Source organism: Oncorhynchus masou, chromosome 12 (assembly GCF_036934945.1).
Source record: "Oncorhynchus masou masou isolate Uvic2021 chromosome 12, UVic_Omas_1.1, whole genome shotgun sequence".
NCBI classification, from domain to species: Eukaryota; Metazoa; Chordata; class Actinopteri; order Salmoniformes; family Salmonidae; genus Oncorhynchus; species Oncorhynchus masou.
In genome coordinates this window covers 66,996,816-67,016,980 of record NC_088223.1, presented here as the reverse complement: position 1 = coordinate 67,016,980, position 20,165 = coordinate 66,996,816, and the positions used below count along the sequence as shown (strand labels likewise).

Below are 20,165 nucleotides of genomic sequence, written 5' to 3'. Positions count from 1 at the left end.
CAGAACATTGCATACCCTGTTGCTCTGTAGTTAACGTGTTTGTGTTTTCTCTGCTGCAGCAAAACCGTGTGGTGGGAGCCATGCAGCTGTACTCTGTGGACAGGAAGGTGTCACAGCCCATTGAGGGCCACGCCGCAGGCTTTGCACAGTTCAAGATGGAGGGCAACACAGAGGAGTCCACACTGTTCTGCTTTGCTGTGAGAGGACAGGCTGGGGGAAAGGTAGGACAGGGGAGGAGAAGAGGGAGAAAAGGCTGGCAGGTTAAAGTCTATTGTGGTTGGTAGATATTATATTGTTTTCACTTGACAATACTCAGCGGACAAATCTGTTTTTAAATAACGTAATTATAACCAGATTACCACTAAGTGGTTGAAATCTGGTTGTATTGACGTCATTGCAACCAGTTTTGCCCGTTGGCTATGCACTTTGTAGATGACCGTAAATGACATTGTTCTCAATGATCCTCTCTAATGTAGTTGCACATCATTGAGGTGGGCACCCCAGCCACAGGGAACCAGCCTTTTCCAAAGAAAGCAGTGGATGTGTTCTTCCCTCCAGAGGCTCAGAATGACTTCCCAGTGGCCATGCAGGTACATAATAGCTATGTACTGTACATATAACTGTTATACCCATTTCACACTACTGAGCCATGCCAAGCTGTGCTGCAGTGGCCTGGTTACGGATTCACCATAATTGCATGCTAGAAAGGAGAATGTGAAAAAATATCAGATTCGGCACAATATTGTGAAAAGGGCATTCGTGATGGCCTGTAAGGAACCATGGACTACTTTTCACTGTTTGCCCCTGTTAGACCAGGGCAGCCTGACATTGTGACTCTGACTGCACATAGTGAAGAGGGGCCTGTACATCACTGATGACCTGAAATGGTCCATTTACACACAGTGTGGTGAAGAAGGTGCAAAAAGTGCCACTTCAACCTCAGGAGGCTGACGAAATTCGGCTTGACCCCTCTACAGATGCACTATTGAGAGTATCTTGTCAGGCTGTATCACTGTCTGGTGCAACAATTGCACCGTTTGCAACCGCAGGGATCTCCAGAGGGTGGTGGGGTCAGCCCAGTGCATCATTGGGGGCACACTTCCTGCCCTCCAGGACATTTACAGCAACTGGTGTCACAGGAAGGCCAAGAAGATCATCATGGACCTCAGTCACTGCATGTACACCCCACTACCATCTAGAAGGCCAAGACTGTATAGGTGCATCAAAGCTGGGACCTAGAGACTAAAAAACAGCTTCTATCTCCAGGCCATGAGACTGTTAGTCACCACTAGCTGGCCTCCGCTCAGTACCCTGCCCTGAACTTTGGTGACTGTTACTAGCCGGCTACCACCCGGTAATATACCCTGTACCTTAGAGACTGCTGCCCTATGTACATAGTCATCGATCACTCATTTTAATAATGTTTCCATGCTGTTTTAGCCACTTCATATGTACAGTGCCTATGGGAAAGTTTTCAGACCCCTTGACTTTTTCCGCATTTTGTTACGTTACAGCCGTATTCTAATATTCATCAATTTTTTTTATTTTTTTATTTTACCTTTATTTAACCAGGCAAGTCAGTTAAGAACAAATTCTTATTTTCAATGACGGCCTAGGAACAGTGGGTTAACTGCCTGTTCAGGGGCAGAACGACATTTGTTCCTTGTCAGCTCGGGTGTTTGAACTTGCAACCTTCCAGTTACTAGTCCAACGCTCTAACCACTAGGCTACTCTGATAAAAACAATTCCTCAGCAATCTACACACAATTCCCCATAATGACATAGCAAAAACAACAGGTGTTAAGACATTTAAAAACAAAAAAAATACTAGCGGATATCACATTTACATAAGTATTCAGCCTCTACTCAGTACCTTGTTGAAGCAGCTTTGGCAGCGATTACAGCCTCGAGTCTTCTTGGGTATGACGTTACAAGCTTGGCACGCCTGTATTTGGGGAGTTTCTCCTATTCTTCTCCGCACAGCTATTTTCAGGTCTCTCCAGAGATGTTCAATCGGGTTCAAATCCGGGCTCTGCCTGGGCCACTCAAGAACATTCGGAGATGTGTCCCGAAGCCACTCCTGTGTTGTCTTGGCTGTGTGCTTTGGGTCGTTGTCCTGTTGGAAGGTGAACCTGCCTTCGCCCCAGTCTGAGGTCCAGTGCTCTGGAGCAGGTTTTCATCTGCTCCGTTCATCTTTCCCTCAAACCTTACTAGTCTCCCAGTCCCTGCCTCGGAAAAACATTCCGACAGCATGATGCTGCCACCACCATGCAGGGATGGTGCCTGGTTTCCTCCAGACGTGACGCTTGGCTTTCAGGCCAAATAGTTCAATCTTGGTTTCATCAGATAGAGCATCTTGTTTCTCATGGCTCTGAAAGTCCTTCGGGTGCCCTTTGGCAAATTCCAAGCGGGCTGTCATGTGCCTTTTACTGAGGAGTGGCCTTAGTCTGGCCACTCTACCATAAAGGCCTGATTGGTGGAGTGCTACAGAGATGGTTTCCTTCTGGAAGGTTCTCCCATCTCCACAGAGGAACTCTAGAGCTCTTCCAGAGTGTCTATTGGGTTCTTGGTTACCTCCCTGACCAAGGCCCTTCTCCCCTGATTGCTCAGCTTGGCCAGGTGACCAGATCTAGGAAGAGTATTGGTTCCAAACTTCTTCCATTTAAGAATGGAGGCCACTTTGTTCTTGGACCTTCAATGCTGCAGACGTTTTTTTTGATACCCTCTACCAGATCTGCGCCTTGACGCAATCCGGTCTTGGAGCTCTACAAACAATTCTTTCGACGTCATGTCTTGGTTTTTGCTCTGACATGCACTGTCAACTGTGGGACCTTTATATAGACAGGTGTGTGCCTTTCCAAATCGTGTCCCAATCAATTGAATTTACCACAGGTGGACTCTAATCATGTTGGAGAAACATCTCAAAGATCAATGGTAACAGGATGCACCTGAGCTCAATTTCGAGTCTCATAGCAAAGGGTGTGAATACTTATGTAAATAGGGTACTTATGGTTTTTGTTTAATACATTTGCAAAAATGTCTAAACCTGTTTTTCACCTTGGTATTGTGTGTAGATTGAAGAGTTTATTTAATCACTTTTAGAATAAGGCTTAAACGTAATAAAATGTGGAATAAGGGAATGGGTCTAAATAGTTGAATGCACTGTATATCCACTGAGTACAAACATCTATCAATGACATGCACTGACCAGGTGAATCCAGTTGAATGCTATGATGCCTTATTGATAATCCACTTCAGTCAGTGTAGATGAAGGGGAGGAGACCGGTTAGAGAATGTTTTTTAAGCCTTGTGACAAGAAATGTGTATGTGTGCCATTCGGAGGGTGAATGGGCCATGTGAAGATGTGAGTGCCTTTGAACGGGGTATGGTAGTAGATGCCAGGCGCACCGGTTTGTGTCAAGAACAATGCTGTCTTTTTCACACTGAACGGTTTCCTGTGTGTATCAAGATTGGTCCACCACCCAATGGACATCCAGCCAACTTGACACAACTGTGGGAAGCATTGGAGTCAACATGGGCCAGCATCCCTGTGGAATGCTTTTGACACCTTGTAGAGTCACCTTGTGTATTGTTTTGTATTACTTGACTGTTGAGGCTAGAAACATTAATTTCGCTTCACTTTGCGATAACATCTAAAAATGTGTATGCAACCGATTTTGTTTTGAGGTGGCTGTTGATTAGGACAGGGATGTATTCGCACAGGAAGAGGGGAGCTCTATATATCCTTTCATTCATCAATGAATGATAACCTGTACAGCCCTTGAAGGACTTTCTTTTCAACCTTGGAGAATACTTGGCTTTTACTTTTTTATACATTTGGTTTTTCCACCTTTTCCTCTCAGATAAGCTCCAAGCAGGATGTGGTGTTCCTCATCACCAAATATGGCTACATCCACCTGTATGACCTGGAGACTGGCACCTGCATCTACATGAACAGGATCAGCGGAGAGACCATCTTTGTTACGGCCCCTCACGAAGCCACTGCCGGCATCATTGGGGTCAACAGGAAAGGACAGGTACAGATACCACCTCTCCCACCCTATTCCAAACCTACCTCCTTTATCCACACCTCTACCCCCAGTGGTCTGGGGTAAAAATAAGTTGGCATAGAAATATGGCCTGATTGAACGATTGAATTCACAATGTTTGAGTTTCGAGTTGAACAATGTAAAGAGAACCTTCACCTCATCCTCCAATAATGATTAGATTATTTTCCACCACCTCTACTGTGTATAATGTAATATATAGCCTAATATATTAAAATCCATTCAGCGAGTTGAAACCCTAGTCGTATTTCTGTTGATGTGCTCCACTGTAACCCAGCCCAGTGTGTTTCGTCCTCATTACTGTACCACTGCTGGGCTGATACTGCTCTGCATTCCATACATTATGCAGCCTATGATGTAGTCTCTGGGGATGCCAGAAACATCCACCACCGTGAGCTGATTACTCAAGCGGTACCGTGGAACATGCCACCCACCACCACCGCATCTAAGACCCAATAAGACAATCATCACCACATTCCACCCTCTTTCATATTTAATCATGTTTTAATGAGCAACACAGGGATGGGGATAAATGCTAGGTGGACGAGTGGCGCTGAGTGAATAGGATAAATAAACAATTCCCCCGGCCTGCTGTTGTCAGGGGGCTCAATCTAAGCCAGGAGCTGTGCGTTCATTATAAATAATCCAAGGTGTCACTGGTGAACCAGCGAGAGAGCCCCCCCCCCCACACACACACACACACCCTCCACTGTGAAGGTATTACAGCAGGATAATGGGATCCATCTAGCTGATGAATAATGTTCCAGCCAGGCCACAGACCCCATGCATTATTGAGTGGAGGAGGGAAAGTTGATCTGAGAGAGACACAAACTGGAGCACACAGCACTAGACATTGACTGGGGGTTTCCATAGAGCAGTGAGCACAGACTGGCTGTGGTTTGTGTAGATAATGGCATAGAGACACTGGCAGGGTGTGGCTTCTAAACAGTACAGTGGTTGGGTAACAGCCTCCACTTGACTCGGGCTCAGGTGAATGAATGGCATTGGACATATTTAGGCCTAATCCTCTTGTCAGTGGAATGTTTGATAAGTGAATGAATTTGCTTCCCTGCTGAAGATGTAGCCAAGCTAACTGGAGTTGTAATGGAGCAACATAGTAGTCTTGTGTAGTTTGATTGCTCATTAGTTGGAATGAATTGGAATGTCTTAAGATCATAATGCTTTGGTAATAGGGATGCCTGCTGGTTAAGCAGGTCCCTACAGTGCATTTCTTCTCCAAGTCCCACACAGTCTCCTCTTCTGTGTGTAGCATGCGCCGTCCGTCCGTGTCCAAGATGCTGCGTCTGCAGCCTGGCACTGGCTGACCTTGATGGAGGAATACCTGCAAAAAGCTGCACAAAGCTGCCCTTCATAAATTGGAGAGATAAAATAGTAAAGTTAGAGCGAAAGAGGGAGAAAAAAAGCCACTACCCCTTTCAGCAGGACATGATGTGGAGTGGGAGGCACCAATCCTCTTACTGCTGACTGGCTGGGAGGAGAGGCTCTCTGTCAGCCAATCACAGCCCCTAGACTCACCCCGCATCACAGGACTCTGTCAGCTTTGTCGTCAGTCACAACTGTGTGTGTTTGATTCAAGGCCACTGTAACACCGATACTACGGCTCGTCTCATTGGCAGCTCAGTGTCTGAGGTCTATTTTTTAGATGTGGTTGTCCTAATGATATCAAACGGGTTTTCTTGGTTGAGAGCGAAGATGTGGTGACTTCCACTCTGTCAGAACCAGTAGTGGATGATGTCAGAGCTCTCTGTAGTCTAAGGGTTTGACTCACAGATCATCCCCTCCTGCCCCTGGGTCGCTTTCTCTGCAGCCTCTCCCTCCTCCCCGACACACACACACTCTCTGTGGTATAGAGGGCATATCTACACTAAGAGCTCCATTTTTTTCTTTCCCTCCACCCACCCTTTATTGGCCCACCCCATATTATTTGGGGTTGTGGTCTCTGACCCCTCTGAGTGAAGGGGAGAATGGGGTGCAGTCATGCCTGTTAACAGCTGTGGCCTGCTGGGCTTATCGCAGGGCCCCTCTCCTCTCCCCTAGTCCCCCCTATAGAGCCTCTCTCACCAGAGGCACACCATACACTGACACACTAATGATGTATTTATTACCATACCAGCCCCTACCCACAACCTGCCTCAATGCCCCCGCAACAAATTATAGTGTTTAGCCCAATATGCCCTGATTGTATTTCAATTCAACGTATTTCAATTCTGTTTTATCGCCATGCTCAAAGAAGTAAAACGGTGTGTGCTTCAATGTGCTTGCCGGAATATATAAGCGACACAGCGGAGTCTATGGTGCACTATGCAGTGTCCGTCATAGATAGTTGTCACTGAGTGCACTCGCGCTGTGACGCTGATGGCGTTTGACAGGCCCTGAATCGTCTGCCTGTTAGTGAGACTACTACAGACTGAGGCCATTTCAAAGTTGTCTATTCAGGGCTCTTGTTATATATTTGCCCCCCACCTCCCCCCCTCTGACCTCACTGTCCTTCTCCCCTCTGATTGGTTGCTTGTCATTTAGAGTATTCTTTGAACAATGTGGCCAGCTGGTGTCTAACTGGGTTGGTGCAGGAGAAGTACAAAAAGTGAACAAATTAACGGTTAGCTAGCGCCATCTCTCCAGCAGAAAGCAGACAACCCTCTCTCTCCCTCCCTCGTTCCCCTCCACACGTCTGTGTCCTTTGTTTACTTGTAAAGTTGTAGCTTGGATTGCCTCTGGCCTGCCATTCACTGTCCTGTCTGTCAGTTACCTGATCTGGAGTATATACTTTCATCTCAACATGTCTGTCAATGGGAACAGTGTGTAAGAACAGAGGCCATTGTAGCTAGTTAGTAGATACAGCCCCCTGTCAACAAGTTCGAGCAGTAAACACTAGTGAGATGGTAGAGCGCTATGTTGTTGATTTAATTTCTCCTGTCATGTGACAGTAGTTCTTAAGTTGCAAGTTGACCCTATAAATACTTCAGATTTTTCCTTAATTCAACAAAGGCCACAATCCACTCTTAATCTGCAACCCACAAGTAGACTTGCTATGACCCACAGATCCAACCCACCATTTGAAAAATGATACTAAGCAATACCTTTGACATCTGTGAAATGTCCCCTCAGGTTCCCCCTGTGCTGTGTCGAGGATAATGTCCAGAGACTCTTCTCTCTGTGTGTCTCTGTCTCCAGGTTCTGTCAGTGTGTGTGGAGGAGGAGAACATCATCCCTTACATCACCAATGTGCTGCAGAACCCAGACCTGGCCCTGCGCATGGCCGTCCGTAACAACTTGGCCGGGGCCGAGGAGCTGTTCGCGCGCAAGTTCAACAACTTGTTTGCCGGCGGAAACTACTCTGAAGCTGCCAAGGTGGCCGCCAACGCACCAAAGGTAACGAACACATCAACGGTACAAGGCCTCCCTCCAGGGGTGAGCTGATCACATCACTGTGATGTAATTTAAGTTAAAGTAACTAGTTTTTCCTGACTACTATGAATATGACCCTTAATTAATTACATTATGAGTGAAATGGTTTTCCTTCCAATAAATATTAATGACAAGTAAACAGCTGCTCAGCCAATGAGCCAGCGTGACGTCACATTACGAGGTCGTGGCAAGCCTTTTTGAAACGGTCTGTTTGAGATACGAGTTTGAGGTGGGTTTTTGAAGTGTTTTATAAAAATAAAAAAATGCTTTGGCCACATGAGTATATTTTAAAAGTGAGATTTTCACTGGACAGTTTAAAGTGTAATATCTACATCTTTACAACCAAAGTGCATTTCCTTCCGTTCTTGTCTTGTAATGTCAATACACTACAAAAGTGAATAATGGGTCATTTGATCACTGGAGTCTATAGTGTAGTTATGCAAATCAGACTGTTCTCATGAGCGTGTCCCCAGCACGTACAATATGTCGCTATGTGCAGTATGTTTTATTATTATTATTATTTTTTAGCAAAACCCTCTCCAAAACATATCAGCAGTATCTCTGTCTGTGTGTGTGTATAAACTACAGCTCACCCCTCCACACATGTCTTGTTGTTCCGTCTCTGCCCTCTCCTCCAGGGCATCCTGCGTACTCCAGACACCATCCGTAAGTTCCAGAGTGTGCCAGCCCAGCCGGGCCAGACCTCTCCCCTGCTGCAGTACTTTGGCATCCTGCTGGACCAGGGCCAGCTCAACAAGTTTGAGTCTCTGGAGCTGTGCAGGCCCGTCCTACAGCAGGGACGCAAGCAGCTACTTGAGAAGTGGCTCAAAGAGGACAAGGTGTGACTGTGTGTCTGACAAAGGGGGGAAAGATGGGTATCTGACCTTCTATAGGAAAGAGGTCTTTCCTAAGCTGTGTGTCTGTCCATGTTGATAACAACCCAGATGACTGGGAAGATGAGCCAATCTGTTTGTTTTGCTGAGTATTTAAATCCTTTTTTGCCCCTCCAAAGCATGCGTGGCAATATTAGCATCTCCTTTGTCAGTCTCAATGTTTCCCCCCAGAGCTTTCTGCTTCATACTAATTGTGAATATTAAAATGTGTTAACCCAACACCTGATGGTAATTATGCACATTCCAAACATAACGTTTCAGCAGTGTTTTCTCATTAGGGTCGTTTACCTGTCGGGCACAGGAGGTTGGTGGCACCTTAATTGGGGAGGACGGGCTTGTGGTAATGGCTGGAGCGGAATATGTGGAATGGTATTAAACATGGTTTGATGCCATTCCATTGACTCTGTTCCAGCCATTATGAGCCGTCCTCCCCTCAGGAGCCTCCGCTGCTCTAGGGTAGTTGTGGTGAAAACTACTTTGTCCCTTATTAGCTGGAGTGTTCTGAGGAGCTGGGGGACCTGGTGAAGTCAGTGGACCCCACCCTGGCTCTCTCCGTCTACCTGAGGGCCAATGTACCCAACAAGGTCATCCAGTGCTTCGCTGAGACCGGACAGTTCCCCAAGATAGTCCTGTACGCCAAGAAGGTACGTTGTCACTCTGAGACAGAGCTTCGTTGCTGTTCTTGTTTCCTTTCCTTGGTTTGGTTTCCTCATGACACAGTTGAGGAAGTGGATGAGCTGTGTCTTAGTATCCAGAGGGGTGCTTTAGAAAGGGGCTGGGGCCAAATGGGGTTTGCAAGGAAGGTTTTTGCTTTTGTTAGCCTGATGCTTGATGTGTGAATGAAAAGTATGTCATATGACCTTTATTTATTTATTTTTAATGTGGGGGTATGTAATATTACAAATATGCACGTTGAGGAGCGGGATGGTGTATTGGTGGTTGTAACTGTTGCTCTTCCTGTGTCTGTAGGTGGGCTACACTCCAGACTGGATCTTCCTGCTGAGGAACGTGATGAGGATCAGTCCAGAACAGGGCCTGCAGTTCTCCCAGATGCTGGTCCAGGACGAGGAGCCTCTGGCTGACATCACACAGGTTGGTAGGAGGGATGGTTGGAGGGGGAGGAGGAACAGGGGAGGGAGAGATGAGAGGTGGAGGAAGGTTTAGGATAGAGGGGATGAGGCCCCTCGACTAGAGCATGCTATCGCTCTCATCTATGTAATTTACACTCCACTATTATGTTCCTCCTGTCTGGACTTGACAGGACTGTCTGCTCTGAACTCTCATTGCTCTGATCAGTTTGCCTGGTACAATGGAACCAATCGATTAGTCCCAATATTGCAAACGCAAAGCTCATCCACACGTGTTTCTAAATACCGCGGTCACGTTAATAGTTTCACGCAGAAAAATAAGATGAAACGCATAAGAGATCTTGCTGCGTTTTGTAAAGCAGATCTAATCTGCCAGGTAATGTAATATCTGCTTGATATCAGACAAATGTTTTGCTTCAGTTGCACTTTTCCACTCAGATGAGAATTGTCTATCAGCATACAGCGCTCTGACTCTGTAGCTTTTCTCCAGTACTTTTCCCAGTGTTTCTCCTGTAAAATGCAAGATTAACTTCCAGCAAAACATTAGGTAATGCAGCTGGCTACATTCTTCCTATGATAAACATTACAAATGTGATGGCCATGCACTGTTTTTGCACAAAATGCATTGCTTTTTTTTTCATTCTAAGCTCATTAACTTGTGTGGCTGCTAGCCAAATAGCGTTGCACTTCTGTTGTCATCTGTAGTTGCATGTCCCTGATCACCCTATTGAAACATAAAAACACTATTGAATTTCAATAGAAAACACAGGTGAAATGGTTTAAAATGTTTTGAAGAGACAGATTTCTGAACTGTAATGCAACCCCTGAACACTGTGTAGTGGCTGTCTTATGTTGACCGTTGTTCCTTTCTCTCTGGCCCCTGTCTGTTCAGATCGTGGATGTCTTTATGGAGTATAACCTGATCCAGCAGTGTACCTCCTTCCTATTGGACGCCCTGAAAAACAACAGGCCTTCTGAGGGGCCGCTGCAGACACGCCTTCTGGAGATGAACCTCATGCACGCCCCACAGGTTCTCTCTCACACACACACACACACACACACACAGAGGGAGAGCTTACATTTTGAGAATATGCCAATTTAATTTGTTTACGCTCAAAGCAAACGTGACTATAAGTGACATTCACACGTTAACATTGTTCTATTCTTATCCTTCTCTGTAGGTTGCTGATGCCATCCTGGGCAACCAGATGTTCACCAACTACGACCGTGCCCATATAGCCCAGCTGTGTGAGAAGGCTGGTCTGCTGCAGAGAGCTTTAGAGCACTACACTGACTTGTACGACATCAAACGGGCCGTGGTGCACACACACCTTCTCAACCCAGAGGTAGTAACCCTACAAATTATAGAGGCACTCCCCTCAAAGCCCTCTATGACAGTAGTACTCAGGCCACTCCCCTCTCATATGCCAGCTTGTGTGTGAAAAAGCAACCAGATTACATTAGTTTCAATGAAATTCTAACTCATTCATTTGATTTAGACTTTTAGGACCCTTGTATGTATAAATAAAAATAAATGTATTTGATGAAGGATGGAATTTGGCCTTACCTGCTAAAAAAAATGTATAAAAAGGAGGCATGTTTGAAAGTGTCCTATATCTGAAACTCTGGAAATTATTATTTTTGTTACCCATATTTAACCCTTTTTTGAGGGGCACTTAAGTATTTCCATATACTGTACTTCCATAAAATGTTTTAACTGGTACTGGTCAACCTTCAGATGAGTCCCGTGCTGCTCGTGTGGGTCGTAGAGCAGAACTGATTAAAAGTGGGGTCATATCAGTTTGTAGGCCAAACCGTTCAGACCGTTCTGAACCCTGGCTAGATGAACATGACAGTCATGTATTTCCTCATGACATTATCTAGCTCTGCTGCTGCTTCTACCTCTGTGCCTCCTGTCTTTTTCTCCTGTCTTTCTCTCCTCTCTTATTTCAAAGGGGCTTTGTTTTTGATTAGCAAGTAATCAGACATTACCAGTAAACACACTAAAGTTTTAAAATAATAACATGTTATATTATAAACCTTTTAAAATGTTATGTAACGATTATTATGTTTTATAATTAGCTGTGTACAAGGTTGTGACAATGTGCAAATAGTAGAAGGTGTGAATGGCAAAGGGAAAATAAATAATCTTTCTCTCTCTCCTTAGTGGCTGGTGAACTTCTTTGGCTCCCTCTCAGTGGAGGACTCTCTGGAGTGCCTGAGGGCCATGTTGTCTGCCAACATCCGTCAGAACCTGCAGATCTGTGTCCAGGTGGCTTCCAAGTACCACGAGCAGCTCTCCACCAACTCTCTAACGGAGCTCTTCGAGTCCTTCAAGAGTTTCGAGGGTGAGAGACACAGCCACACTATTTCACACTTATGCTTCATAGATCATTCTCTCTTCCAGCGATCAGCGAAGTAGGCCTGAGGCAACAGTCTGTCCATAGGCTCTGTAGAATGTCCTGGAGTGGAGGGGTGGCCACTAGGACAGGCTGCTGGACCTCTTTAAGCCCAGGGTAGACTAGATAGGAGGTAGCCAATCATAATGGAGGTACAGCTCAATAAACTAGATGAGAGAGACCCTGTTTTCAATTGTCCAAATAACTTTACAAACAAACATGGAGCCTGAAGTGTGGTGTACATTTAATTAAACCAGGGGTGATGAGATGGCAACAGTAGCCATCCGCTCCGGTCTCTTGGCTTATAGTTGCCAGCCACCTTACTGTAATCACTGTTCTATTTTCCAGCCAATGGCGCACAATTGAACTTGACTGGATGTCCTGACATGTCAGACTGGCATGGTGTCTGGTACTGTATTTCCTCTTGACTGACATTGTCTCCATGGTGATGCTTTGTCCCAGGTCTGTTCTACTTCCTGGGTTCCATTGTTAACTTCAGCCAGGACCTAGAGGTCCACTTCAAGTACATCCAGGCAGCCTGCAAGACGGGACAGATCAAAGAGGTGGAGAGGATCTGCAGAGAGAGCAACTGCTACGACCCCGAACGAGTCAAGAACTTCCTCAAGGTAAAAGATGGATGGAGAAGGTATCTAGAGGGAGATGAAATGCAATGGACTAAACATACTCTTGTTTGTTTTTGTTTTTTTTCTCCGATCTTTCTTTAGTTGAACTTTATTCTATTCTCTTTCATTCTCACACTATCGTCTGTCCTTAACCTATATTTTGAAATTGTATTGAATTTAAATGACACAATCTGACCTTCTGAACTTCTGTCCATCCTATGAATACGTAGATGTGCCTGCTTACACTAGCATTCGTGAAAAGCTTTCATTTAGCCTTCATTGGTAAGAAGTTCCTGATGGCAGTTATCTCTTGTGCTTTTCCCTGTTGTCTGTGGAATGGCAGGACATGTACCAGGTAAATCTATCCCCGAGTACAGGACTCCCTCCTTATTTTAGTTTCACTGCCACCCCTGACTTACTTCTAGAGATACAGGATTAAACCTGGGATTTGTATGACGAGTACAATGGCACAACCCGTTAATGTACCCAAAAACCATTCATCCATGATGGGGTGCACCAAACTCTGTCTGTCCAAACAAGTCCAAAACCTGCAGTTTTACAGTTAGCTGAGCTACTAGCAACAGGGTGTTGTGAGTGTACTTCTGTTTTGGATTCGTAACTGTGCATATACAGTGGGGCGGCAGGTAGCCTGGTGGTTAGAGCTTTAGACTTGTAACCGAAGGTTGCAAGATCGAATCCCCGAGCTGACACGGTAAACATCTGTCGTTCTGCCCCTGAACAGGCAGTTAACCCACTGTTCCTAGGCCGTCATTGAAAATAAGAATTTGTTCTTGACGGACTTGCCTAGTTAAATAAAGGTAAAATAAAAATATATATATATACCTAGCTGTTATCTGAGCTGTAGTCAAGTTAGGTTTTGGTGTTGCAGTTTTGTTTTCTGTATGTAAGGTTTAGCCAGCACAAATTAACTCAAGTAAGCATGGCTATTGTGGTGCATTTAAATTTGTTTTCCTATATGAATGGATTCAGAAACTAAATTAACCTGGTATGCCCACATACTGTAACAGTCTTCCTGGCTGTGCAAGAGGAGTCAGTGGGCCTCATCATATACTGAGTCCCAAATAGCACCTCATGCCCTATATAGTGCATGGGCCCTGGTCAACAGTTGTGCACTCTGTAGGGAATAGGGTGACATTTGGGATGGAACCATATAGTTTCAACAACATGCTAAAGCTAGATGTCTTTTTGGTGGCAGACCCTTGGAGTGCTCTACAGGGCTGTGAGGTACTCAATCCCAGTGTATTAATCCTGTAGGAGTGTTGATGGCAGTCAGCCAGTGATCACACAACACGCACAGGAAACACAACTGCAAAATACGCACTGTGTTGAGGGTCTACTGTTGTGGGCTCCAGTAGTGGGAGTGTGTGGCAGTACCTCAATAGTACCTGCAGAGGGAGACCTATGTTGGTGTACATGTGTGAGTGAGATGTACTTGGCTTAGATCATTTTCTTGTTTTTCCTTTTTTGCCTCTTTCTCTGTCCACTCAGTCCATACTAGTAAACAATGTTTTCAATACCTAACCATCTTCTAATCTCTCAAAACGGGACTCCTTCCATTTGTCGTCGTAGTTGAAACATTTTTTATTTATTTCCTCGATTGTGACATTTTTCAAATCACATGAGCAGGATCATTTTAAACTGGAAAATGAAATCCCAATTTCATATTCAGTGATTCGAATATTTATTTTGTCATTGTACATTAGTGGTTGTATGAGCTCAACAAGATTACAGTCAAACCTCTAGCTTTTTTTTAAACTACTTGCTTAATTTTGAGCTACTTTATTAAACGTCTACACATTCAGGTTGTAACAACAAGAAACACTCAACTTTAACACTTGCCATTACGATCCGTGGTTAAACCCAACCCTTACATGTCAGGTTTGGCTGTGGTCATTGGTGGGCTCTGATCAGATGTTCTGTCTCATAACGATGTCGTGCTAACCTTGGCTCCTGCTCTGTGATTGGACAGGAGGCCAAGCTGACCGACCAGCTCCCACTCATCATTGTGTGTGACCGCTTCGACTTTGTCCATGACCTGGTCCTCTACCTGTACCGTAACAACCTGCAGAAATACATTGAGATCTATGTGCAGAAAGTAAGTGAACGTGGTCACACACTTGCTCAAACATACACACTGTCATGCATCCTAGTTGTCAAAATGTAGAAACTTAAGCAAGATATCACTAAATTTCATGTTCACCTAAACTAGTACAGACTCAAGATAATTGCCCCACAGTGAAAATGCACAGTGTCCCAAGAATATTGACGTGTGTGTTAGGTGAACCCCAGCCGTCTACCAGTGGTGATTGGAGGGCTTCTGGACGTGGACTGTTCTGAGGACGTCATTAAGAGTCTGATCCTGGTGGTCAGAGGACAGTTCTCCACTGATGAACTGGTGGCTGAGGTGGAGAAGAGGAACCGGTACAACGCAACCCTTTTTCAACAGATGGCAGAAAGAAACTACTAGTTAGAAGGGTTAATTGTAGCTGTTATAGCACCCCAACCTATTTAAACACTGTGGTATCATGAAATAAAGTATTACTTACTTAGTCTTTTTTTTATACTAGCTGTGATATCAGCATCTGTAGTTGTCAGCAGGCTCATCTCCCTCTCCTCAGACTGAAGCTTCTCCTCCCCTGGCTGGAGGCCCGTATCCATGAGGGCTGTGAGGAGCCCGCTACCCACAATGCCCTGGCCAAGATCTACATCGACAGCAACAACAACCCCGAGCGCTTCCTGCGTGAGAACCCCTACTACGACAGCCGCGTGGTGGGCAAGTACTGCGAGAAGAGGGACCCCCACCTGGCCTGCGTTGCCTACGAGAGAGGACAGTGTGACCAGGAACTCATCAACGTCAGTAGCTTCTCCCTTCCTCTTCTTATAGGAAGTAGTTTCATATAGGTTAGAATGTAGGTCTAACTAAAAACATATGAGTGTACATTTTAATTCTCTGCATTGCTATGCATTAATATTAACTGACATTCTTTGTTTACAACAGCAATACTGGGAATAGCCTACATATGAAAGTACTGTTTCGGAATGTGAGGTGAGAGCCTAGTGGACGAACAGTGTGTGCGCTCTGTTTCCTGTCAGGTGTGCAATGAGAACTCCCTGTTCAAGAGTCTGTCTCGCTACCTGGTCCGTCGCAGAGACCCGGACCTGTGGGCCAGCGTGCTGCTGGAGAGCAACCCCTTCAGAAGACCACTCATTGACCAGGTAGGTAGTCCCCATACACACCAGTCTGGACCAGCTCTGAACCAGTATTGGGATCAATTCCATTCTCAATTCAGTCAATCTTCAATAAAGGTTTTTCAATTTAAGAACAAACTCGTTGAGCTACTGGAGAAGATCGTACTGTATAACTCAGCCTTCAGTGAACCTTCTGAATTGACCCAAATATCTACTCATGACCGACCATATCGAAATCTCTTTTCCCCTCCCTGTCAGGTGGTGCAGACAGCCCTGTCTGAGACTCAGGACCCAGAGGAGGTGTCAGTCACAGTAAAGGCCTTCATGACTGCAGACTTGCCCAACGAACTCATTGAGCTGTTGGAGAAGATCGTACTGGATAACTCTGTCTTCAGTGAACACAGGTAACAGAGCTACTAGAGCTCTGATACCTGTGCTCACTGTAGGCTGGGCTGTCCATTGTGTGTTTTCTCTCTAGTTCACTTCCGCCATCTTTTTTATACTTTTCCAAATCAATCAAATCAAACTTTATTGAAAATGCATTTAAAATCGCAACACACTCTACAGTAAATGTAAAGTGAACTTTACAAGATCGTAACTTGACACATACAATTGTAAACTTAACAAAGCTTTACATATATAATTGCAGAACTTTACAGCTTGATTTCCGGGATGATTTGTGATTATTTGATGTTTTAAGTATTAATTCTGGGGGTTGTTTATTTATTCAGAAACCTGCAGAACCTGCTGATCCTGACGGCCATCAAGGCAGACCGGACCCGTGTGATGGAGTACATCAACCGCCTGGACAACTATGACGCCCCAGACATTGCCAACATTGCCATCAGCAACGAGCTCTTCGAGGAGGCCTTTGCTATCTTCAGGAAGTTTGACGTCAACACCTCTGCCGTGCAGGTGAGATGAACCCTGACCCACCCCCCAACACCATGTGGTATTCATATTTTCCTAACACCATTTCAATCTCTTGAATATGGAGGTCTCAATGCCAGCAGACTTGTAGAGCTTCCATTCCCCTTCTCCTTACCCTCAACATGATTGATAGTGTCTGACTTCCTGTCATGGTGTAATGTTGTCTCTTCTCCCCAGGTTCTCATTGAGCACATTGGGAACCTGGATCGAGCCTATGAGTTTGCCGAGCGCTGCAACGAGCCAGCTGTGTGGAGCCAGCTGGCCAAGGCTCAGCTGCAGAAGGGCCTAGTCAAGGAGGCTATCGACTCTTACATCAAGGCTGACGACCCCTCTGCCTACATGGAGGTGGTACAGGCCGCCGACCAGAGTGGTAAAGATGGTGGGGCCGGCTTTAGCTGGGATAGGGGGTGGCAGGATGGGCTGATGGGCATTATAATGTGTCAAATCTCCCAATGTCAGCGAATACATGTCCTCAGTGTGGGATTTGTCCAGCTGTTTTTGGTGACTTTCATCAGCGGCTCACTGACTGACCTCAGGATTTAAAGTAGTGTAACCTCCCAGTTGTTCTGGTGTGTGTGTGTCAGGTAACTGGGAGGACCTGGTGAAGTTCCTTCAGATGGCCCGTAAGAAGGCCCGGGAGTCCTACGTGGAGACAGAGCTCATCTTCGCCCTGGCCAAGACCAACCGCCTGGCTGAGCTGGAGGAGTTCATCAATGGACCCAACAACGCCCACATCCAACAGGTACTGTTACTGTAGTCCAGACTGATGTATTAAACAGTACAGGTTATTGTATTCCAAGTCAATGAGAAATAAAGTGATGTTCCGTCCTAGTTCACCAGGAACTGATTTTCTATGTTGTCGCAGACAACTCCCTATGTAAGACATTGATTGACATTCATACTCTTTCCTGCTCACAACGAAGGTCGGCGACCGCTGTTACGACGAGAAAATGTACGACGCAGCCAAGTTACTGTACAACAACGTGTCCAACTTTGGCCGTCTGGCGTCCACCCTGGTGCACCTCGGGGAGTACCAGGCGGCTGTGGACGGGGCCCGCAAGGCCAACAGCACTAGGACCTGGAAGGAGGTGTGCTTTGCCTGCGTGGATGGAAAGGAGTTCCGGCTGGCACAGATGTGTGGCCTCCACATCGTAGTGCATGCTGACGAACTGGAGGAGCTTATCAACTACTACCAGGTAAGAGACACACACAGCCCACTTTGTCTCGATGTACCTTATCCTCCTTGTTGCTAGATGCTGGCACAGTTTGTATGAAATTTGTATTTTCTCTAGTCAACATGAAAAGTTCTTATTTAGTTCACCTCTCTCCACACTCTCTCTTGATTGATGAGCACATTTGGTGCTTTCGAACCCCTCAATGCTTTACCCCCCACCCTCTCTCTCTCTGTGTTCAGGACCGTGCTTACTTTGAGGAGCTGATCACCATGCTGGAGGCAGCCCTGGGGCTGGAACGGGCGCACATGGGTATGTTCACCGAGCTGGCCATCCTCTACTCCAAATTCAAACCCCAGAAGATGAGGGAGCACCTGGAGCTCTTCTGGTCCAGAGTCAACATTCCAAAGGTTCTGCGGGCGGCGGAGGAGGCCCACCTGTGGGCGGAGCTGGTGTTCCTGTATGATAAGTACGAGGAGTTTGACAATGCCATCATCACCATGATGAACCACCCCACCGACGCCTGGAAGGAGGGCCAGTTCAAAGACATCATCACCAAGGTAACCCAATCAGTAATGTTTGTCTATAATGACATCAAGGTAGCAGTCATTGCTGTATATGATCTATTATGACAAAGCTCGATTTTGATGTACTATTGGTAAGTGTATATTTTAAAGTACATTGAAACATCTCAATACACTTTACAATTGTAATACATGACAATATCGCTCCTTTTATGCCTTTCCTGTGACTGTGTAGGTGGCCAACGTGGAGCTGTATTACAAAGCAACTCACTTCTATTTGGAATTCAAGCCGTTGTTACTGAATGACCTGCTCATAGTGCTGTCCCCCAGACTGGACCACTCCCGTGCTGTCAACTTCTTCAGCAAGGTGAGACGAGCTCTGTCCCCCCCTATCTGCCAACACAGGAAATTGAAGCGGTGTGACACCTGTTGTAGTTGTTAATCAAAGACTGTGACGTGTATCTCTATGTACAGTGTACTCTGCTTATAGTGAATGCAGTTCTAGTAATCAACGGTGTGTGTGGTCCAGGTGAAACAGCTGCCCCTGGTCAAGCCCTACCTGCGCTCTGTACAGAACCACAACAACAAGTCTGTCAATGAAGCACTTACCAACCTCTTCATCACAGAGGAGGACTATCAGGTTTGGTCCATTTTGGTTGGTTGTTACATTGTCAAACAATGAAGACAGACACCTTTGTTTTACCCTGACTAGGTTTAATATGGGTTTGGGAAGCTGGCCCTATGACAGTTCTAGTACCTTGTTTACTTGAAAACAAAGTTGTTGTTTTTACACCTCATTGAACAACGGTTACTCATCCACCCATCCTTTCTTCTTTCCCTCTCTCTGTGGACTCAGGCTCTGAGGACCTCTATAGATGCCTATGACAACTTTGACAACATCTCGCTTGCCCAGCGCTTGGAGAAACACGAGCTGATTGAGTTCAGGAGGATCGCTGCCTACCTCTTCAAGGGAAACAACCGCTGGAAACAGAGTGTGGAGCTCTGCAAGAAGGACAAACTCTACAAGGTACTCATTCATTCTCTTCTTCTTACCCAGGCCTGTTTCTCCTCTGACTGCCATTAATTATATTGTCATTGAACCTATTTGGTTAGTAGAGAGAGGAGGATAATGGGAAATGTTTTGTCTGATAAGATCAGTGTTTATGGGTAGGGGTAGTGGTCAAAATCCCATTGTGGAGTGAAGGTTTTCTCGGGTAGCCTAGTGGGGCGGCAGGGTAGCCTAGTGGTTAGAGAGTTGTACTAGTAACCGAAAGGTTGCAAGTTCATATCCCCGAGCTGTCAAGGTACAAATCTGTCGTTCTGCCCCTGAACAGGCAGTTAACCCACTGTTCCTAGGCTGTCATTGAAAATAAGAATTTGTTCTTAACTGACTTGCCTAGTTAAATAAAGGTAAAATAAACATACCAGACAGTGGCTTGGTGCCAGGTTCATAACAAACACACCGCATCAAGTCACCGCTCCTGATCTTGAACCTCCATCTTGTTTCCATCTTCCTCCAGGATGCCATGCAGTACGCGTCAGAGTCCAAGGATACAGAGTTGGCTGAGGAGCTACTGGGCTGGTTCCTGACCGAGGACAAAAAGGAGTGCTTTGCCGCCTGCCTCTTCACCTGTTATGACCTGCTGAGGCCAGACGTGGTGCTGGAGACGGCCTGGAAGCACAACATCATGGACTTCTCCATGCCCTACTTCATCCAGGTCATGAGAGAGTATCTCTTCAAGGTGGGTTGGCTGTCTGGACATGGCTATGTCATGTTGAGTGGGCTAAACCAAACCAAGCATGGTGGTTCTATTCTACACGTCCAACGAT

The 20,165-nt window shown here is 45.8% G+C and overlaps 1 protein-coding gene across 4 annotated transcripts in view; it reads left to right on the top strand.

The window, feature by feature from the left end:
• LOC135550692 (clathrin heavy chain 1-like) overlaps nucleotides 1-20,165 on the top strand; it is a 49,170-nt gene that overhangs the window by 21,304 nt on the left and 7,701 nt on the right. For all 4 annotated transcript variants that reach the window (XM_064981722.1, XM_064981720.1, XM_064981721.1 and 1 more), the window contains exons 4-28: nucleotides 60-221; nucleotides 477-590; nucleotides 3,864-4,037; nucleotides 7,263-7,460; nucleotides 8,135-8,335; nucleotides 8,881-9,033; nucleotides 9,359-9,481; nucleotides 10,370-10,507; nucleotides 10,659-10,823; nucleotides 11,645-11,825; nucleotides 12,339-12,502; nucleotides 14,490-14,615; nucleotides 14,799-14,941; nucleotides 15,139-15,373; nucleotides 15,614-15,736; nucleotides 15,968-16,113; nucleotides 16,441-16,624; nucleotides 16,817-17,009; nucleotides 17,224-17,381; nucleotides 17,563-17,835; nucleotides 18,054-18,371; nucleotides 18,571-18,702; nucleotides 18,865-18,975; nucleotides 19,192-19,362; nucleotides 19,856-20,077. In XM_064981722.1, the coding sequence (XP_064837794.1) occupies nucleotides 60-221; nucleotides 477-590; nucleotides 3,864-4,037; nucleotides 7,263-7,460; nucleotides 8,135-8,335; nucleotides 8,881-9,033; nucleotides 9,359-9,481; nucleotides 10,370-10,507; nucleotides 10,659-10,823; nucleotides 11,645-11,825; nucleotides 12,339-12,502; nucleotides 14,490-14,615; nucleotides 14,799-14,941; nucleotides 15,139-15,373; nucleotides 15,614-15,736; nucleotides 15,968-16,113; nucleotides 16,441-16,624; nucleotides 16,817-17,009; nucleotides 17,224-17,381; nucleotides 17,563-17,835; nucleotides 18,054-18,371; nucleotides 18,571-18,702; nucleotides 18,865-18,975; nucleotides 19,192-19,362; nucleotides 19,856-20,077 (4,308 nt within the window). The remainder of the gene's footprint in view (nucleotides 1-59; nucleotides 222-476; nucleotides 591-3,863; nucleotides 4,038-7,262; nucleotides 7,461-8,134; nucleotides 8,336-8,880; nucleotides 9,034-9,358; nucleotides 9,482-10,369; nucleotides 10,508-10,658; nucleotides 10,824-11,644; nucleotides 11,826-12,338; nucleotides 12,503-14,489; nucleotides 14,616-14,798; nucleotides 14,942-15,138; nucleotides 15,374-15,613; nucleotides 15,737-15,967; nucleotides 16,114-16,440; nucleotides 16,625-16,816; nucleotides 17,010-17,223; nucleotides 17,382-17,562; nucleotides 17,836-18,053; nucleotides 18,372-18,570; nucleotides 18,703-18,864; nucleotides 18,976-19,191; nucleotides 19,363-19,855; nucleotides 20,078-20,165) is intronic.